At 45.1% G+C, this 14,743-nt stretch overlaps 1 protein-coding gene across 4 annotated transcripts in view; it reads right to left on the bottom strand.

Annotated features, from left to right (window-relative positions):
* Positions 1-14,743, bottom strand: part of LOC110497353 (coronin-2A) — a 60,563-nt gene that overhangs the window by 23,080 nt on the left and 22,740 nt on the right. For all 4 annotated transcript variants that reach the window (XM_090187749.1, XM_090187751.1, XM_090187752.1 and 1 more), the window contains exons 2-4: positions 5,704-5,904; positions 3,490-3,606; positions 2,881-3,030 (exon numbers count right to left, since the gene is read on the bottom strand). In XM_090187749.1, the coding sequence (XP_090043875.1) occupies positions 2,881-3,030; positions 3,490-3,606; positions 5,704-5,904 (468 nt within the window). The remainder of the gene's footprint in view (positions 1-2,880; positions 3,031-3,489; positions 3,607-5,703; positions 5,905-14,743) is intronic.

The following is a 14,743-nucleotide window of genomic DNA, read 5'->3' as shown; positions in this document are numbered from 1 at the left end:
ATAGAAATCTGATGGGATCCTCCTCTATTAGATAGAGGCCATCACTCTGTTTTCTCACGCAATTGCATAGCCTATGGAAATGTTGTGCAACATGAGCTCATGGGCTTTCATGAAGTGTTTGATTAGATTTTCGATAACATTTGCATTGATGTCTGAGTGATTAGATGGACAATAGAGTGCTGAGTACCATCAGCAGCATCAGAGCTTGGAGAAGCCTAATTACCATGACTAAAAAGGTCACATGGAATTTGACAGCCGTCATGACTCGTGATCGCCGGTGTGGTGTTAAAACGGTCACCGTAACAGCCCTATTTCCAACACATTTTACTTGCATTCTTATACTGTAAATTCCTACATAGGAGTCTAATATTCAAGTACTGAGGAGCTCAACAGATTGCCAAGGAATCTTTAAAGGTCAACAAAGAGCAATGTTCATGTGAGGCAGATAGACAGTGATCGATTTGGGTTTTTATTTATTTATTTTACCTTTATTTAACCAGGCAAGTCAGTTAAGAACAAATTCTTATTTTCAATGACGGCCTGGGAACAGTGGGTTAACTGCCTGTTCAGGGGCAGAACGACAGATTTGTACCTTGTCAGCTCGGGGGTTTGAACTCACAACCTTCCGGTTACTAGTCCAACGCTCTAACCACTAGGCTACCCTGGTTCCGGTCCAAGGCACTGCATCTCAGTTCTAGAGGCGTCACTACAGACCCTGGTTCGATTTCAGGCTGTATCATAACCAGGCGTGATAGGGAGTCCCATAGGGTGGCGCACAATTGGCCAAGCGTCGTTAGGGTTTGGCTGGGGTAGGCCATCATTGTAAATAATAATTTGTTCTTAACAGACTTGCCTAGTTAAATAAAGCTTAACTAAAATAAAAATGGTGATGCATACTGTTGCACTTTGCCAAGCAGATTAAGCTGCAGTAGAATGTGGTGACCCGTTTGGCTGCATTTCAACATGGATAGATTATTCCTGCCAAAGCTATTTCCAGGTTAGCTCTCACTATTCTGTATATGTGCGATATATTACATTGAGTGTGTCTGAGTATCTGTATGCAAGTGTGTGTGAGCAGGAGTAGCTGTGAGGGTATATGGGTCTGAGTGTGTGTGTGTGTGACTTTACAATGATTCAAATGGATTTGTCATTTTTTTGTCAACGATCTACACAAAATACTTGAATGTCAAAGTGGAAGAAGAATTCTAACATTTTATTTTATTAATGGAAAATAAAATACTAATATATTTTGATTAGACAAGTATTCAACCCCCTGAATCACCTTTGGCAGCGATTACATCTGTGAGTCTTTCTGGGTAAGTCTCTAAGAGCTTTACACACCTGGATCGTACAATATTTCCCTATTATTCTTTTAAAAACTCTTCAAGCTCTGTCAAGTTGGTTGTTAATCAATGCTAGACAGCCATTTTCAAGTCTTGCCATAGATTTTCAAGCCAATTGAAGTCAAAACTGTAACTAGGTCACTCAAGAACATTCAATGTTGTCTTGGTAAACTCCAGTGTATAGTTGGCCTTGCGTTTAGGTTATTGTCCTGCTGAAACTTGTATTAGCTCTATCCCCTTTTCTTTTTATCGAAACAAATTCCCTTGCCGATGACAAGCATACCCACAACATGCAGCCACCACTATGCTTGAAAGTATGAAGAGTGGTACTCAGTAATGTGTTGTCTTTGATTTTCTCCAAACATAATGCTTTAATTCAGGACAAAAAGTTAATTTCCTTGCCACATTTTTTGCAATATTACTTTAGTGCCTTGTTGCAAACAGAATGCATGTTTTGGAATAGTTTTATTCTGTACAGGGTTCCTTCTTTTCACTCTGTCATTTAGGTTAGTGTTGTGGAGTAACTACAATGTTGTTGATCCATCCTCAGTTTTCTCCTATCACAGCCTGGTTGAAATCTCTGAGCGGGTTCCTTCTTTTCACTGTCATTTAGGTTAGTGTTGTTGATCCATCCTCAGTTTTCTCCTATCACAGCCTGGTTGAAATCTCTGAGCGGGTTCCTTCTTTTCACTCTGTCATTTAGGTTAGTGTTGTTGATCCATCCTCAGTTTTCTCCTATCACAGCCTGGTTGAAATCTCTGAGCGGGTTCCTTCTTTTCACTCTGTCATTTAGGTTAGTGTTGTTGATCCATCCTCAGTTTTCTCCTATCACAGCCATTTAACTGGTTGAAATCTCTGAGCGGGTTCCTTCTTTTCACTCTGTCATTTAGGTTAGTGTTGTTGATCCATCCTCAGTTTTCTCCTATCACAGCCATTTAACTGGTTGAAATCTCTGAGCGGGTTCCTTCTTTTCACTCTGTCATTTAGGTTAGTGTTGTTGATCCATCCTCAGTTTTCTCCTATCACAGCCATTTAACTGGTTGAAATCTCTGAGCGGGTTCCTTCTTTTCACTGTCATTTAGGTTAGTGTTGTTGATCCATCCTCAGTTTTCTCCTATCACAGCCATTTAACTGGTTGAAATCTCTGAGCGGTTTCCTTCCTCTCCGTCAACTGAGTTAGGAAGGACACCTGTATCTTTGTAGTGATTGGGTGTATTGATACACCATCCAAAGTACCAATAGGTTCCCTTTTTTGCGAGGCATTGAAAAACCTTCCTGGTTTTTGAATACTTATTGAGGCAAGACATTTCAGATTTTCATTTTTAATGTCTAAAAACACAAAATGTCTAAAAACACAATTCCACTTTGACATTATGGGGTATTGTGTGTAGATCAGTGACACAAAATCTCCATTGAATCCATTTTAAATTCAGGCTGTAACACAATAAAATTTGAAAAAAGTCAAGGGGTGTGAATACTTTCTGAAGGCACTGTATACATGGGCTTGTGTATCTGAGGGTTAGTGTGTGTGTGTTACCTGGTAGTCATAGCCAGTGCTGAAGAGCACATTGTTGGCAGTAGGGTGCCACTCGATGAGGCCCACCCTACGGCTGTGACCCTGCAGCTCCTTCCACGGCACCGTCAGGTTCTTCAGCACACCATGGGGAGGGATGTCCCACACCTTCACCTGTTAGAGCAACACACACACACACACACACACACACACACACACACACACACACACACACACACACACACACACACACACACACACACACACAGACACACACAGACACACACGCAGACACACAAATACACATGCACACACAAGGACACACATAAAAAGTTACATACACACACTTCAAAGCTAACCATTGACTAGATAGAGCCAACTCAGAGAGCCAAACTGAAAGGTGAGGAATTTGAGACTGACCAGCGGCTAATACATAACACACAAAGAAGAGTTGTAAGTCTCAAACATGTTACAGGTGGTAGTACAGGTCAGGACTTCAGACAGCTATTACCTAGGCCCTCCAGTTATCTTTGACTGTTTAAAAGATGTTGCTCTAACCCCAGCTGGCTACTTAGTCAGTGGTATGAAATGAATGGAAAAGTGATTTTATGTGTGTGTGTGTACACTACTGACCGTGGAGTCCTCCGAGCAGGATGCTATACAGAAGTCGTTGAAGGGGTTCCATTTGATGTCCAGTACGTTACCTCTGTGGCCTGACACTTTGGGGTGAAGGGGGTCCACCTTCCCTGTCTGAATAACACAGACGGGGGGGGGGGGGCAATAGAACATTACATCAGGCCTCACACTCCTGCCCTGAAGTCAGTGTGTGTTTGCAAGATTCCTAGGAGCCATGGGTTCAGGAGAAAGTGGAGCTAGAGTCTGAGGTTTGATCTTATTCATCATTACATCAGGTAGAAATGTGTAGGCAGGATACAGACTATACATAAACATATGAGGACTAGGACTAAAGGTAAACAGGGGAAATCGCAAGATAAAATTAATATTCATTACTCAAAGAAACCGGTCAACAAATATCCAGTATTCAAAGTCAGGGACAGAATTCGTCCAGGTAAACATGATGTAATCGGCAGACCAGCCTAGAAAGAACCAAGTCTGACTCCTCTTTACAAGTCAGGACAGGCAGCCTACCTCAGCATACTGAATGACAACCTCACTACAGAGCTAACCAGCAAGTCTATGCAAGGCGGCATAGCAAGCCCTTCACCTACCTGAAGACAATTGAGCAATAGGCAATGACAGCAAGGAATAGTTTACGAATAATTAACTTCAATACCCTAGCTGGCTAACATGATGGCAAAGGTGGTACATAAAGAAGTCATTTAAGAAAGAGTGTGAAAACAGTTTTAAAAGCCAACCGTATTGATGTGTTTTATTCTTTAGATGTCTGTCTACTCAGACACTTCCTGAAGATCTAGACATAATCTATCAAGATCAGCAACTTATGACAGAGGTGAGCATGTTGAGCAATGCTGGGGCGTGTTCACTATTCACCATTGTTTTAACACAACATGTCTCTATTACACAATCCTTATGGTCTCAATCTGATTTGCATCAGACAATTCAAGAAGTTTAAGAATGCAGTAATCCAGGCCTGTTTTAGCACCCTTACTAATGAGTCTGAAAAGAACCACTCACAGGTCTGTTGTGACAGGTGACTGACACAACACACATACACACACTGCATGACAGCATTGGTGTCCAGGAGGAGCATGGTGTGTGTGTGTGTGTGTGTGTGTAGGCAAGGTGTGTTTGGGATAGGGGGGTGAGCCCTGAAACTACATGAATGACTCAGTCTAAGAACATGCTGTCAGAGAGAGATGGGTCATACATGTATTAGATTATAGGGACCAAACAGTGTGTGTGTGTGCGTGCCTGTGTGTGTGTCGGGGTAGGGGAGGGCGTCTCTGAGACAAGCCATAGTTTCAACTCCTTGCGACGGGTGGAGGGGGACATAGGTGAGTTATGTCATTCCTGAGTCCCTATGTAACTCCTGTCTGAGCCAAGAAGAGGCGTATGATAAATTCAGAGAGAGACCCCTTCAAGAAGAAAGAGGGGAAAAAGAAGGGAGAAGACAGGAAAAAAGGAAGAGGGAAAAGAGGGAGCGGTGGGTCGAGAGCCTTTCTGATGAATCACTGCAAGGTCTTTGATAAATGAAAGCCTGTAAATTCAGCTGGTGTTCAGGTGAAGAGGTCTGGAGGTGCTATAGCCGTGCAGGGAGTTGAAAGAGAAAGCCAAGTTCAGTGGAGAGATCAACACAATGCCTCCACTGATAAGAGGCTACACATAATAAAGGACATCTTTGTATACGTCATTTACGAGTCAGATTGATTTTTGATATCTAGACAGCAAAGGGAAGGAGGGAGAAAGAGTTTGTGGAGGGGTAACAAAATAAAGATGACAGGTGTTTTAGGAGGGAAAGTTATGGGTTAGACGGTTTAACTTTCCCTGCATTTTCTTTCTGTCTTTTTTTGCCGGTCTTTGGCTGGGGCGCTGTTTGAAGTGAACCCCCCCCAAAACATCAGCCTTAGCAACAGACTACAGCGGGCTTGGAGGGATACCTCAACATGAAAAGTCAAAGCTAAAAACAGACATTTTAGGTAATATAACGCAGCAGGGCATCTCAAACAATATGCCCAGAATCTATCAAATGTGAAGACCCTCAAATACTCACTAATTCACCAACAATGACATCACCCTGTAGGTAGAAGTTACCCCTAACTACTGATATTCTGATCCCAGACCTATGGTTAAGAAAAACTTCTACCTCGACAAGAGAGAGATTTCACATTTATTTCTCAAAAAAAGCAAAGGTGGGCGGAGACTCACGTGATGGACAGAGAGGACCAGGAAGGCTCCGCCTCCGGCGCACTCTGTGATGACGGCAATGAAACGCGGGTTGACAGCGCAGAAGTGGTTGTCGTGGACGCTCCGCGTGATGGGCACGCCATCGTAGCAGTTCTCCTTGGTGGCGGCCTTACCGAACACGTGGCGGAACTTGGAGCTGCGATACTGAGGACGCCATGTCATCTAGGATGGAGAGAGCAAGAGAAAATGTAGAATCCTGTTTTTTGGATCAACATCATACCTCACTACACAAACACATTAGGCAGAGCGGAAGACAAGGCAGAGGAAGAGAGAAGTAGGAAGAGAGAGATGGAGGAGGGGAGGGAGAGAGAGGAAGAATGGTCAATGAAGGAGAATTGCCAGTTTCTCAAAGTTAATTTAATGGTGCCTTTAATGGTGTCTTTAACAAGGTTTTCGATTGATATACGCCTTAACGAGACAGCACTTCAGCCCAATCTTACCAGAGTGTGAGAGATCCATCTATGTCAACCAGACATAAAAAAACATCTCCGAAAAGCAGGCCACCACATAACAGTTATTAGAATCAAAATGGCAAGCTGCCCACTCCAATTGACATTCTACACGGTGACAGGATAGATGGACCTTTTGTAAAGCTGCACCCTAACACTGTCAAACACCACGGGGGATTGGAACCATTCAGTAAAGTGAAGAGCAAGATAATCACTATTAGACCTCCCCCCAAACCGTAAGCCTCTTGTTAGTCCATCCGCCTCTCTGCAGCCTGCACTTCACGATCCTATCCATTAGGGAAAACGTTTTAAAACGTTTTTCAACGGGAAGCTAAAGAGAGTGTTTCTTATTGGACCAGGTAGTCCCTCCCTGTTTCCGTCTGTTTTAGTGCCTGTTAAAGCCAACCTAGTACTCCAGCTAGTGGATAAGTCATCTATGTGCTAGAATAAGTGCCTGTGTGGAAGAACGTCTGGGACCCAGCCTGGCTAGCCAACATGTCTGTCTGCCTGCATGTCTATTACTGCTGCATGGTCATTATTTATGAATTAGAGGAGAGGCTGGTGGACCTGAGGTTACAGTACAGTAACAGTACAGGACCAAAACTGTGAGCAGGATGAAGCTGCCCCTATAGACGCTGATCTTAGGTCCGTGTTTCTCTCAAATGGTCAAGGTTAGGGTATGATGAGTGTAAACCGAAAGGTTGCTGGTTCGAAACCTGAGCTGACTAGGTGAGAAACCTGCTGGCGTGCCCGTGAGCAAGGCACTTAACCCTAATTGCTCTGGATAAGATCATCTGCTAAATTACTCAAATGTAAATAGGAGTAGTATGTAGTGGCTCCTCAAACACTGATCTAAGGTCAGTTTAACATTTTTATTTCCAATGGTTAAAGTTAAAGGTTTGCTGAGGGTAAACTGATCCTAGATCTGTGCCTAAAGGAAACCGCTATCTGGAGCCCAAAGGATATGGGCTGTTGTGTCACCTGGAAATGACCTATGGCTTAATGACATCATCCCTCTATGTGTTTGGATGGAAGTGAGTTTTTTCTGGCGATGCAGATGGTGTCAGTAAAAATATGGCAACGAGGAAGACAGAGTGACATCATTGTGGGGGGGAAGAGGTAAAAATAAAACACTGGGAGCCAGGCAGGCCAGTGGTTGGTTGGTGCGGGTGTGGCTTTAGTGGTGGTGGTTGGTTGGCCTCAACAGAAGCAGAGAGGGGGAGAGAGGGGGAGAGAGAGAGAGATGGGCAAGAGAGGGAAAGAAGGTGAGAGAGAAAGAAAGAAAGAAAAGAGAGGGGGAGAGAGAGAGAGAGGGAAAGAGAGAGGGGGGAAAGAGAGATAGAGAAAAAGAAAGCGAGAAACAGGGAATAAGATTTCCCATCCTTCAGCTCGCCTCAGTCTCTGTTTACGCGTGGCCCTATCGTCTTCTACCCCCGGGTGAGCGTTGAGAGCGCTGTGCGGTCACGCCCGAATGTTCTCTACCTGACGAGAGCTTCGTTAACCTTTTCAGGTGAGTGAATGAACCCAACCAGCCGTGGGACACAGATGGCTCACACTGATAATGCCATATCCCTGCAGCTGCACTGCCAACAGCTAGCTTCCTAGGTGAACTACACTAGTGGAAATAATGCATTGAGACTGCTGACAAATGTTTGTACCTCAAATGAACAAAAGCCAACACACAATCCCAAACAGTGAAATATCTCAATGCATGTCAAGACAGAAAGCAGGAATGTGTCTACCAGGTCCTATGTGTATATTTACACAAACACCACAACGGTCCTATCAGACTGGTCCTATCTTCTCTCCGCTCTTGCTCTGGGCAACATCTGTGTCCTCAAAAGAAAGAGAAAGCAACAGCCATATCCCATCCCTGTCAGTAGCAGTCAGAGACAGTAGCTCTCTACTACCCCTCAGTAGGAGCCTGTTGGGTGTACCTGATAGTGTCAGCCTATTGCCTGTCCGTTTTGAGTCAGTGAGAACAGGCTTGATGGGCCCTGTTGGAATGAATGACGGGACGTTGATCGTTGGTTGGCTCTGGGTGGTGTTCATAAGTGCACGCAACGGAAGAAAACAGCTGGACTTATCCAATAAATTCACTAATTTTTGTTTTCCGTTGCACAACGTTTCGCTACAGTATTCCCTTATGAACACGACCCAGCTCCAACAAGGCTCTCTCCATTGGTTCTGCTCCAAGGCTCTCTATTTGAATGTGTCTTTCCCCGCTTCCAGTCATTAACCCAAATACATAGAACCTGATCATTATCTCTCAACCCGCTGCTTCTCTCCAAACCCACCTGTCTATATTCTTCTTCCACAGAGGGAACACAATGACCTGAAGAACTTCACAGTGAGGGGCTTGAAAATGGCAATCTCAAAAGCTGCGTTCGAAAATGGCAGCCTATTTGATTTATTTAACTATGAAAAGCCCATTGAGACCCAGTCTCTTTTTCGAGGGAGACCTGGCCAAGGAGGCAGCAACAATCAATACATGGCAGAATTAAAACATACAACAATACAATACAACAACATGATCCAGCCTAAAAAAAAACATTTAAACTCCTCTGTAACAGAGTCTACCATCAGAATGTGTAATTCATTCAGTGGCACTAACATAGCTAGATGAAGCATGGGTTGTAGACTATTCCATGCCTCTGGTGCACAAGGTGAGAAGGCAGTCTTGCCTAATAAGAGTGCATTACTATATACAGTATATAGGGCCCTGGACAAAAGTAGTGCACTATAAAGGGAATAGGGTGCCATTTCAGACACAGACAAAGTGTGACAAGCCTCCACGAGGAGAAAAAGCACCAACCCTTTTCCTAGAAATCCAGCCTGTAGTCATAGACTTCAAATACAGAGTTAGGTAGTGAGAGAAAGTGACAGTTCCATTTTGTGCTTTAACAGCAGGTAGGTACACAGCTTGGCTGCATAGTGGGGGCCGTCTGAACAAGGAAACGATGACGAGTACAGATTATTCTATTTTTAACCCTGTCATCTTGCTGATCAAAAGTCTTCCACTGCTCCAAAAATGTCAAATATGGCTGTATAGCACATTGCAAAGGCTGGATATCTCTTGCTGTATAAAGGAGAGCAAGGTACATAAGATATAGAGCTAGCTCTATCAGTTGGACTGTAGAACATCTATTTTTGTCAACGGAGGGCTATAACCAATGACTCACAACTTCATATGGTAAAAGGGTGCTGTAAAAACCACTGTGAAACGCATCACAAAGACAAATGTAGAAGACCAATCTCAAGTTGCATTTTTCACGCCTTTCATATTTCAGTGGCTTTCAACAATCTGTTCTTTAATCCTGTGCGAGCTGGGTGCGTTACCGTCTCACCCCAGTCACCTTGGTGTGTTCAGGACTCTCCACAGCCCCATGAGCCCTGGTCAAAAGTAGTGCACTATATAGGGAATGGGGTGATATTTGGGACGCATCTCTAGCTTTCCACAGGACAACATGTCAAAGTTCAGAGCCAAGAGGAGGGCAAAGTTCACATGCATTGGCACTAATCCGGACACGTATAAGAAATCCTGCTATGCCCTCAGACAAACCATCAAACAGGCAAAGCGTCAATACAGGACAAATGTATTTTATGCTAACTGTCTTTTATTCTTGCTTCTAGGCAAGCAACACTGAAGCATGCATGAGAGCACCAGCTGTTCCATGACTGTGTGATTACGCTTTCTATAGCCGATGTGAGCAAGACCTTTAAACAGGTCAACATTCGCAAGGCTGCAGGGCCAGATGGATTACCAGGGAGTGTACCCAGAGCATGCACGGACCAACTGGGAAGTGTCTTCACTGAAATGTTCAACCTCTCCCTGACCCGAGTAAGTAATACCTACATGTTTCAAGCAGACCACCATAGTCCCTGTCCCTAAGTATGTGAAGGTAATCTGCCTAAATGACTACCGTCTCGTAGCACTCATGTCAGTAGCCATATGAAGTGCTTTGAAAGACTGGTCAGGGCTCACACCAACACCATCATCCCGGAAACCCTAGATCCACTCCAATTCGTATACCGCACCAACAGATCCACAGATGACGCAATCTCAATCACACTCCACACTGCCCTCTCACACCTGGACAAAATTAACACCTATGTGAGAATGCTGTTCATTGACTACAGCTCAGCGTTCAACACCATAGTGCCCATAAAGCTCATCACTAAGCTAAAGATCCTGGGACTAAACACCTCCCTCTGCAACGCCTTCTGTACTCCCTGTTCACCCATGACTGCAGGCCAAGCACGATTCCATCACCATCATTAAGTCTGCTGACGACACAACAGTGGTAGGCCTGATCACCGACAACGATGAGTCAGCCTATAGGGAGGCTCAGAGACAACAACCTCTCCCTCAATGTGAGCAAGACAAAAGAGCTGATCGTGGACTACAGGAAAAGGAGGGCCGAACAGGCTCCCATTAACATCGATGGGGCTGTAGTGGAGCGGGTCGAGAGTTTCAAGTTCCTTGGTGTCCACATCACCAACGAACTATCATGGTCCAAACACAACAAGACAGTCATGAAGAGGGCACCACAGCACCTTTTCCCCCTCAGGAGACTGAAAATATTTGGCATGGGTCCCCAGATCCTCAAAAAGTTCTACAGCTGCACCATCACCGCCTGGTATGGCAACTGCTTGGCATCTGACCGTAAGGCACTACAGAGGGTAGTGTGTACGGCCCAATACATCCCTGGGGCCAAACTTCCTGTCATCCAGGACCTATTTACTAGGCGGTGTCAGAGGAAGGCACAAATTATTGTCAAAGACTCCAGTCAACCAAGTCATAGACGGTTCTCTCTGCTAACGCACGGCAAGCGGTACTGGAGCACCAAATCTAGGTCCAAAAGGCTCCTTAACAGCTTCTACCCCCAAGCCATAAGTCTGCTGAATAATTCATCAAATGGCCACCCAAAATATTTACATTGACCCCACCACACTTTGTTTTTACACTGCTGCTACTGGCTGGGCATTATGCATACATTTCACTTTACCCCTAACTACATGCACAAATTACTTTGACCAACCTGTAGCCCCGCACATTGACTTGGTACCGGTACCCCCTGTATATAGCTTTGTTATTGTTATGTAATCTTAATGTTAGTTTTTATTTAAAAAATGTACTTAGCAAATATTTTGAACTGCATTGTTGGTTAAGGGCTTGTAAGTTGTTGTATTCGGTGCATGTGACAAATAACATTTGATTTGATCTCTCTATTTACCTCTGTGGCTGAGATGGACTACAGACTCTCTGTTAGAACGCCATGCCTGAAGCTGGAGGCACCATGACACCTTCCACCCACCACTAAACCTCCAACATCTCTGACATCTATCAGTGATCTCTCTCATGTCACCTCACAACTCCCTTCACCACAGCCTAACTACAACTCCCTCACAGCCAAACTACAACTCCCTTCACCACCCTCCCAACTCCCTTCACCACAGCCTAACTACAGCTCCCTCACAGCCAAACTACAACGTCCTCCGCCACCCTCACAGCCAAACTACAACTCCTTCACAGCCTAACTACAGCTCCCTCACAGCCAAACTACAACGTCCTCCGCCACCCTCACAGCCTAACAACAACTCTCTCACAGCCAAACTACAACTCCCTCACAGCCAAACTACAACTCTCTCACAGCCAAACTACAACTCTCTCACAGCCAAACTACAACTCTCTCACAGCCAAACTACAACTCCCTCACAGCCAAACTACAACTCCCTCACAGCCAAACTACAACTCTCTCACAACCAAACTACAACTCTCTCACAGCCAAACTACAACTCTCTCACAGCCAAACTACAACTCTCTCACAGCCAAACTACAACTCCCTCACAGCCAAACTACAACTCCCTCACAGCCAAACTACAACTCCCTCACAGCCATACTACAACTCTCTCACAGCCAAACTACAACTCTTTCACAGCCAAACTACAACTCTTTCACAGCCAAACTACAACTCTTTCACAGCCAAACTACAACTCTTTCACCAAACTACAACTCCGTCACAGCCAAACTACAACTCCGTCACAGCCAAACTACAACTCCGTCACAGCCAAACTACAACTCCCTCACAGCCAAACTACAACTCTTTCACAGCCAAACTACAACTCCCTCACAACCAAACTACAGCTCCCTCACAACCAAACTACAGCTCCCTCACAACCAAACTACAGCTCCCTCACAACCAAACTACAGCTCCCTCACAACCAAACTACAGCTCCCTCACAACCAAACTACAACTCCCTCACAACCAAACTACAACTCCCTCTGCCCCCTTTCACAACCAAACTACAACTCCCGCTACCCCCTTCACAACCAAACTACAAATCTCTCACCTTTACCTCAACCTAATGTCTTGTCTTATGTTTATATGGTTTAGGAGAATATGTTACTATTAAACTATCTTTCCACTGATGTTTCCACTATGAGAGCCTGTGAGAGGGTTAGTGGAGGAGGGGGTAAGGTGGGAGAAGAGGGCGAGTCTGGGTTAGTGGAGGAGGGGGTAAGGTGGGAGAAGAGGGCGAGTCGGGTTAGTGGAGGAGGGGGTAAGGTGGGAGAAGAGGGCGAGTCTGGGTTAGTGGAGGAGGGGGTAAGGTGGGAGAAGAGGGCGAGTGGGGATAGTTGAGGAGGGGGTAAGGTGGGAGAAGAGGGCGAGTCTGGGTTAGTGGAGGAGGGGGTAAGGTGGGAGAAGAGGGCGAGTGGGGATAGTTGAGGAGGGGGTAAGGTGGGAGAAGAGGGCGAGTCTGGGATAGTTGTGGAGGGGGTAAGGTGGGAGAAGAGGGCGAGTCTGGGATAGTTGTGGAGGGGGTAAGGTGGGAGAAGAGGGCGAGTCTGGGATAGTTGAGGAGGGGGTAAGGTGAGTGAAGAAGGGGGAGATAGAGTGAGGGCTGTTGCCGGGTCGCCTGCCGTGTTTTGTAAGCGCTCAAAGGGAAACACGAGCCAGGGAATGTCCAGGTATGTGTGTGTGAGTCTACGTTCCTGTCTGACATGATACTCAAGACGACAGCCGCGCGCTACAGGCTTTCTCCCTGTAAGAGAAGGCCATGCAGCACAGGTAACACAATAACAGCCCAACACTGTAGAATGTACATGGAAAAGAGGAATGTACTATAGAAGGAGATGCCTTGATGGAGCGAGTGGGATGTGTGTGTGTGTGTGTGTGCTGAGGTGGGATAGCATAGCCTTCTGATTGATTTGTACTGTAAAGGGTTGCATTGGCCTACAATGAGAGAAGTAACGTGTAGATATAGGCATAGTCCCATTGTTGGACACACCACACCCTGCTCACCTAATTCACCCATTAGTTAATCATTAAATTCACTCCTGTCACTGGAGAAATCCCTACGGCTTGAAGATCTGCACAACACAAAGCAGCACTTTATATTGCTATATGAACCCACATAATACCAGGATTCCATTGCCTGGTGTTCTGCTTTTGAAACTTTTAAAAGGACGTTTTACCAGACTTTACCAGAGCGTATCAACATGTAGGAAGTGGTGAGTGAGTGTTGACTGTAGTTTGGCACTACACCTGTATACTGTATAGGGAAGTTGTTTGGCCATGGGACTATAGGCTATCTGTTTGTGCAAAACATGCATACATGTTATTTCCACATTCATACTTCCTCTGGGCTTCAATACCATTGACTTTGGCAGCAGTCGTATGCATACAATTCTAGCATTCTAAGAATGCACCGACTCGCACGCACACACGCAGGTGCACAAACGCATGTTAATGCATACAATTCTAGCATTCTAAGAATGCACCGACTCGCACGCACACACACAGGTGCACAAACGCATGTTAATGCATGCAATTCTAGCATTCTAAGAATGCACCGACTCGCACGCACACACACAGGTGCACAAACGCATGTTATTGCATACATAAGCAACTGGAAAACAGCTGACTGTTGTTCATTCAGAGTTAGCATTTGTTCTGTATGGCGTGCAGCCTGTATACAGATGCTTGTACACTTCAACACACACATTGTCCTGTAGTGGGAGTTTGCCCATTGATAGTGCTGCAAGTCCCAGGCTCTCTCTCTCTCTAGTATAACATTTCACCTGCTGCAGATCCTCCACAAGCTCAAAGTGCTCTTTCTTTCCCCATGGTCTGTAGACAGAGGAAACATGTGTGTGTGTGTGTGTGTGTGTGTATATATATATACACACACACACACACACACACACACACACACACACACACACACACACACACACACACACACACACACACACACACACACACACACAGCCTTAACTTGAATGAGAAATGGGACCCAGAGCTTGATGAATAGGTCTTGTGGGTCTTGTGTGTCTTCCATAGTTCAGTGGCAGAGAGCCTTAGATGACCCGACCATAAAACCCATCTGTGATTTAACACTTGACTGGCTCAGTATAGGGATGATGTCATGTTTACTATTCTAAAACTGTAACAGCTCCTTCTTCACATTCCCTTTTTGGTTGAGCCAGAGGCAGCAGGATCATGCTGCCGCTGGCGATGTGCGTGAATAATTACTTTGTAATGACA

Source organism: Oncorhynchus mykiss, chromosome 10 (genome assembly GCF_057628025.1).
Source record: "Oncorhynchus mykiss isolate SJ-2025 chromosome 10, ASM5762802v1, whole genome shotgun sequence".
In the NCBI taxonomy this organism is placed as follows: domain Eukaryota; kingdom Metazoa; phylum Chordata; class Actinopteri; order Salmoniformes; family Salmonidae; genus Oncorhynchus; species Oncorhynchus mykiss.
Note: the sequence above shows the minus strand (reverse complement) of the source record. Positions and strands in the feature narration are given on the sequence as shown.